This window comes from Nerophis lumbriciformis, linkage group LG30 (genome assembly GCF_033978685.3).
Source record: "Nerophis lumbriciformis linkage group LG30, RoL_Nlum_v2.1, whole genome shotgun sequence".
Classification (NCBI taxonomy): domain Eukaryota; kingdom Metazoa; phylum Chordata; class Actinopteri; order Syngnathiformes; family Syngnathidae; genus Nerophis; species Nerophis lumbriciformis.
Genome location: NC_084577.2, coordinates 23,906,840 through 23,912,992, shown reverse-complemented (window position 1 = coordinate 23,912,992; position 6,153 = coordinate 23,906,840). Strand labels below are relative to the sequence as shown.

At 39.3% G+C, this 6,153-nt stretch overlaps 1 protein-coding gene across 1 annotated transcript in view; it reads right to left on the bottom strand.

The window, feature by feature from the left end:
- Positions 1-871: 871 nt before the first annotated feature.
- The window catches only part of gosr1 (golgi SNAP receptor complex member 1), a 51,409-nt gene continuing 46,127 nt past the window's right edge, over positions 872-6,153 (bottom strand). The window contains exons 8-9 of the mRNA XM_061925833.1: positions 1,679-1,761; positions 872-1,407 (exon numbers count right to left, since the gene is read on the bottom strand). Coding sequence (XP_061781817.1) covers positions 1,283-1,407; positions 1,679-1,761 — 208 coding nt within the window. The 3' untranslated portion in view covers positions 872-1,282. The remainder of the gene's footprint in view (positions 1,408-1,678; positions 1,762-6,153) is intronic.

The window sequence follows — 6,153 nt, the reverse complement described above, 5'->3', positions numbered from 1 at the left end:
AACCAACACAGTGCATGAACTCACAACAAATTACACACCTGAAAATCAGTGTGACTTCTGCCGTTGCCGTATCCATAATACCCTGATAGGGAGAAGATTTTATTTACACGATGACTCGGGTGTGTCTTGACCTCCGCGGCGGAGGCTCCACCGAACCCCTAGGGTTCGATCGAACCCAGGTTAAGAACCACTGGACTAGACGTATAAGATTTCAAGGGATTTAGCGATTAGGAGTGACAGATTGTTTGGTAAACGTATAGCATGTTCTATATGTTATAGTTATTTAAATGACTCTTACCATAATGTTACGTTAACATACCAGGCACCTTCTCAGTTGGTTATTTATGCCTCATATAACGTACACTAGGGCTTCACGGTGGAAGAGGGGTTAGTGCATCTGCCTCACAATACGAAGGTCCTGAGTAGTCTTGGGTTCAATCCCGGGCTCGGGATCTTTCTGTGTGGAGTTTGCATGTCCTCCCCGTGACTGCGTGGGTTCCCTCCGGGTACTCCGGCTTCCTCCCACTTCCAAAGACATGCACCTGGGGATAAGTTGATTGGCAACACTAAATTGGCCCTAGTGTGTGAATGTGAGTGTGAATGTTGTCTGTCTATCTGTGTTGGCCCTGCGATGAGGTGGCGACTTGTCCAGGGTGTACCCCGCCTTCCGCCCGATTGTAGCTGAGATAGGCTCCAGCGCCACCCGCGACCCCAAAGGGAAGGCGTCTTAAGGACTTACTCTGATTGATGGTACGGTGCATCTTTGGATGTGTTTTGAGCGCTAATACAGGAATAAACACTTGCCACAATTAATTATGATTGTCAAAAAAACATTTGTAGGTGTTGAGTTTCACATAATGTTCACAATAAATGGATATGAATAATTTATTGACTCACATTTACAAGCCCAGAATGAGCTTTTCATCTTGCACCATCAATTAAAAGGACCATTCAAATGAAAATATTCCCGGCGTGATGAACAAAACAAAACAAGACATCACACATTTTCTTTGTCCGTTTCTCCCGTACGACGTCTCTTTGAGTGAGTTATTATAATATACATTTCTAAAAGTACTACTTTTGTTTCCCGTGTCTTGTTGGTTCACCCGTAAGTAGTCCGTTCGTCCCAAATCTCGATTCAAAGTTCAGTAGCTCCTGCTGGCGGTTGAAAGGAACCTAAAGTATTAGTGCTCAGGAGCCTCCGGGGTCTTCAACCACCGAGCCACAGTCCTGCGAGTCCTACGCTACAAAAGAACACACCCATCCTCTCCTTTTACAGGGATTAGTGAAAAGCGTAGAGCAAAAGGAGAATGGTGCAGACGCCAACCACGGTGCCCAGGATGAGGGAGTCCCGTCGCTTCCGGAGGTTAATTCGCTGGATGAGATTGTTGATGGTCGGGAAACGGTCTTAGAGAGCAAAGAATTAAGGAGGATGTCAAATGATCACATTGAACATAAAACAAGGACACAAGCTCAGTTTGTTGTACGTCCTACAATTATCTTCAGCAAGGCAGCCAATAATAGGTTATTTATCTGACTCTATGCATCGTTGTGGTCAGAATTTACATACACTCATCATTTAACATGAATGTCCTATCTTCGGTTTATTTTGGGGCTTTTCAATTATTTACAAACACAGAGTGGTTGCAGAGAGTCCAAAGTATTAAAAAAAAGATACTGGCCAGCGTGTTGACCCGGCTCTGTATGGACTTCAGCACGCCTCTTTGGGATGTCATATTCTCCTTGGTCGCCATGGCAATGCTAGCAAGAGAAGTGCAAGAAAAAATTAATTAAAAAAATTAAATGCTGTATATGAAAGTGAATCAACTCCTTCTTGCTTATGCCTGAACTTTGCAAATAGAATAAATCATATGTTTGTCATTTAGAAGCCGAAAGACTAAACTACTCGTGCCTAAACACTAGGGTTGCACGATAAAAGTTGACTGCTATGAAGGATTATGATGTCACACCAATAAGTCCGTTAACATGAAAAAAAAAGCTCTGATAGCCGTTAAAAAAAAAATGCTCCAGTGAGGTGAGGTTACCCATATTTATTTTCCCCCTTGTCGTAAACTCCGCCAACATAAACAAACATGGCGTTTGTTTATGGTAAAAAAAATGCGTGTTTTCCATGCTTGTGTTGACACTTCCTTGTCTTTCTGCTTGATAGCTGAGGGGATTATAAACAGAGGAAGGTTACATTTTGAATAAAAATTTTTACATTTAATATATTTTTTTCCTGGTCTTTATTTTTGATAGGTCATAACACATATCAATAATTATCGATATCAACCGATAAAAATATATCGTGATACATGTCAGAATAATTATATCTAAATTATCACAATACTTTGTGTTGAAATGAGTTCCTGGCAAGAAGACAAAAGCTGTCTTTGAAACCTACCAAAAAGAAGGCTTGTAAAACTCCACTGTGTAAGGGGGAAAGCAACATGAAGGGTTTTCTGTTTTCTTTCATGTATGGTAATCAACAGAAAGATATTGTTTTAACCCAAGGACTACAAAGCGAAGAGAAGGCAGGATCTGCCCAATTTCCAGATTACCTCTTTTTTTAACTGTTTTACTGACCTCTTTTTGAACTCTTTTACGACCTTTTCTTTTGAACTGTTGTAATCAAAGGCATAAGCGTACTAAGCGCTTGCTTAGGGCCCCGCGGCCACCAAGGGGCCCCCAAAAGCATTTAACAAAAAATTCTTATTTTTTATTTTTTGCATGTACAGTCTGACTGATGATTTCTAAATGATCAAAGATATATTATTGTACAAAAACACAATTTTAGGTCAACATTTTTGCACATTGCTGTTTCAGGTTTTTGTTACCAAAAATAATAAAGTGAATCAGAATCAGCTTTATTGTCCAGTTATGTTTAACACACATGGAATTTAACTTCAGTAGACTGCGCTCTCTTTGTACAAAGTAAACATTAAATATGAACAATTAACTAAAAATATAAACTAGTAATTAAAGACTAATATGTACAGGACTGATGAGACAAGATGACACTTTTACTGTAAATACAAAGCTTTATCACTTAGACTGTTCAACCCCAGGCCACTCTTGTAGCTGAATGTTTTCTACATTTTAAGATTAGGAACCATATGTGGCACTCTGGACACCATTCGTTCATTCATTGGTGTTATTTATGTTCTTAACTGGGCCACCCCCATATCTTTATAAATGACATGTCATTTGTAAAGACATGCCAGGCTGACAATAGGATAATGTAAACAACACTGCCAGAGCCGCAATGAGTTTATAGTAGGTGTGTGAATGATCAATCAATATTATTGGCAGAAATAGAGGGCCCCAAAATAAAATTTTGCTTAGGGCCCCATGGAGGCTTGGGCCGGCACTGTCAAAGGCAATGGCTGTTTACGACCTCATCCCTGAGAAGCAGCTGTTGTCATGTGGTCAGAGAAAGTCCAAATAAAGGGGGAGGCGTGCAATCTTTTGGCAGAGCGTAATGACACTGTACAAGGGTAGATATGTCCAAGTGTCTCTCCTCAAATTGAGCCAAATTGAATTCTGTCTATGTTTAATTCTTTGCTTCTTGTCTTGTTTAAAAAATGTAATCAGTGTTTGAACCTGACAATACAGTTTTCAGCCATATTGCCCAGTCCAAGCACAAACTACTGTTAAATATGAGTTCAAAAATGAGAAATATAGGTAAGTCATTGATTATCGGGATCAGCTTTGAGAAGCAGGACATTACTAGTATCGACTTGAAAAAACTATTTATATATTGTGCATCCCTATAAAGCACCATAACGTTTGCACAGCTGTTTTCAAACACTAAGCACTAATCACAGGAGACCAACTTCATACCTGCCAACTTTTGAAATCAGAAAAACCTAGTAGCCAGGGTCCAGGGGCCGCAGGCCCCAGTAGGTCCAGGACAAAATCCTGGTGGGGGGTTCCTTCGCCCCCCGACGCAAAATGCTTATTAGCATTCAGACAGGTTAAAATGTTGCTAAAACCATCACTTTTCTATCAGTCACAGTGACTTTTCAAAACAAAAATATTACAGCAAAAATCATATGGGTTGATTGGCATGTTTATTCTGTAAGCTAACTTCAATAGTTTGAAATTATTTTGACAGTTAATGCCAGTTATCCTGTCAACCTTTCACAAGACTTCAATTTGTTAATTGAAAGTATAAACAGTATAAACAACTTTTACAGTAAACAAATGGTAAAACAGTACTAAACAATTCCATTAAAAAAAAATTGGTGTCATTATTAACTTTCTGTCCAAGATTGTATAATCTACTACCTTGTTCAATTGTAAAAAATATTCTGTGCCTAAAATTCACATTTCTATCACAATCATCATACTGTAAACATGGTAAGCTAACTTCATTAAAATTAATAGTCCTGTCAATAGCATGGAATTACAATTCAAATGTAGTTTTTTGTAAGCCTTTCAAAAGAATTCAAAATATGAAAAATTTATGAAAATTAATTTAAGCCATCAGACACTTGAAAAGTGGCACATCACATCTCTAATGTAATCATTTTAACTTTTCAACAGAAATAGCACTGCAAAAATATTAAGGACATACTTCTGTATTTTGGTAGTTATGCTGTCAACATTAAACAAGATTTCTTCAACTTGGACTTGAAAGCATAAATAGTATAAACACTTTTAACAGTATAACAGTACTAAACAATTCCAATAGATAACATTGGTGTCATTACCTTTTTGTTTGCTCAATTATTGCCTCCGTAAATAAAACTTCGGCATTTATCACATCCAAAGAATCTGTTTGGGCGACGAAAAACGTTGAAAGTTTTCCACTTGTATCGCTAGCAACGGCATTAGACTTGTGTTTTTTTGTCCCAACGTGGTCTTTTACATCGAAAAATCTTGTCTGCACAAGGTGCAATTCGCGTAGTTTTCACCCTTTTTGGAACAGATAATTATTCCCGGATAGGCTTTTGAATATTCTTCACGGAATGACTGCAGTTTTCTTTTCGGTTTAAGACTCGTATGCGATTTTTCTCCGGCTGATTCCATGATCGTTTGCTCGTTTGGAAACAATGGCAACTGGTGCCTCGTGCTTGGCAGCGGTGCTATAAATAGCCTCGCGCATGGCATTCGGAATGGCTCCATAGGAAGCTACGGGAAGCAGTGTCGATTGTCATTGTTGTTACGCGATTTCGTGAATAAAACTTTTAAAAAAATATATTTTTTTAATTAATGAAAAACCGTATTTTTTATCACTGCAACCGTAACCCGGAATAGGTTGATGAAAACCGTACTAATTATGGGAAAACCGGAGTAGTTGGCAGGTATGCAACTTCTATCCCAGAAAGCGTCAAAACAAGCTTGAGGTCATCTTAACTGTTGGCAGGCAGCGTTCAAAAGCGGCATTTGCGGTACCACCTGTGTCGTGTTGTGTTATGTGAGGTCACGGATCTCCCTGAGGGTAGTAGAAGCTGCTGAGGGGGACAGTAAAGTCCCCAAGCAAAGTGAAAGAGGGGATCATGTTGTCCTCAGTCAGGGAGTGAAACTTGCCGACAGCAGCAACTCCCAACATCCTTTATTTCAGTGTAAATAGCCTCATGGAAATTGGAGCTGAAGTTTGCTTCCATGGAATCAGTCACCGATTACACTTTTATTTCAATGGCTACCAAAATGATTGTTTAAAAACACTGTAGTGAACTAAAGCTATTGAAAAATATTTTAAAATCAGTATGCACTGTGTTACGATAATTGTATAGGAACGTGTGCAAAAGGCACAGTGCACTTTATGTTCCAACAGCAACATGAGCTGTCAAGCAATGAATCATTAAAAATATTGACCAATAGCTATCTGGGTAGATAGTAAAACGTAGAAGAATAACGTGCAGTGTGTGTGTGCGTGCTTGTGAGCGTTGCCATTTCATTGACAAAAGCCACTAATCAAGACTGCTGTAGTAGCCAGTCCCAGAGGAGCCATCTTTTCCAACATCCAATATATTTGTAATTTGGGCAGGACTGAGGGGAAGCGGAAGGACCAAGGGCTGGGGGAGAAATTTATGGTACCTCTCGAAAAGTGAAATGACAGGAGCTGTTTATTGCGTCAAGGCAAAGGTAGCATTCCAGGTTTTAACATTAGGAGGCTTGCATGCATTCTTTACAAGCCGAGGTTGG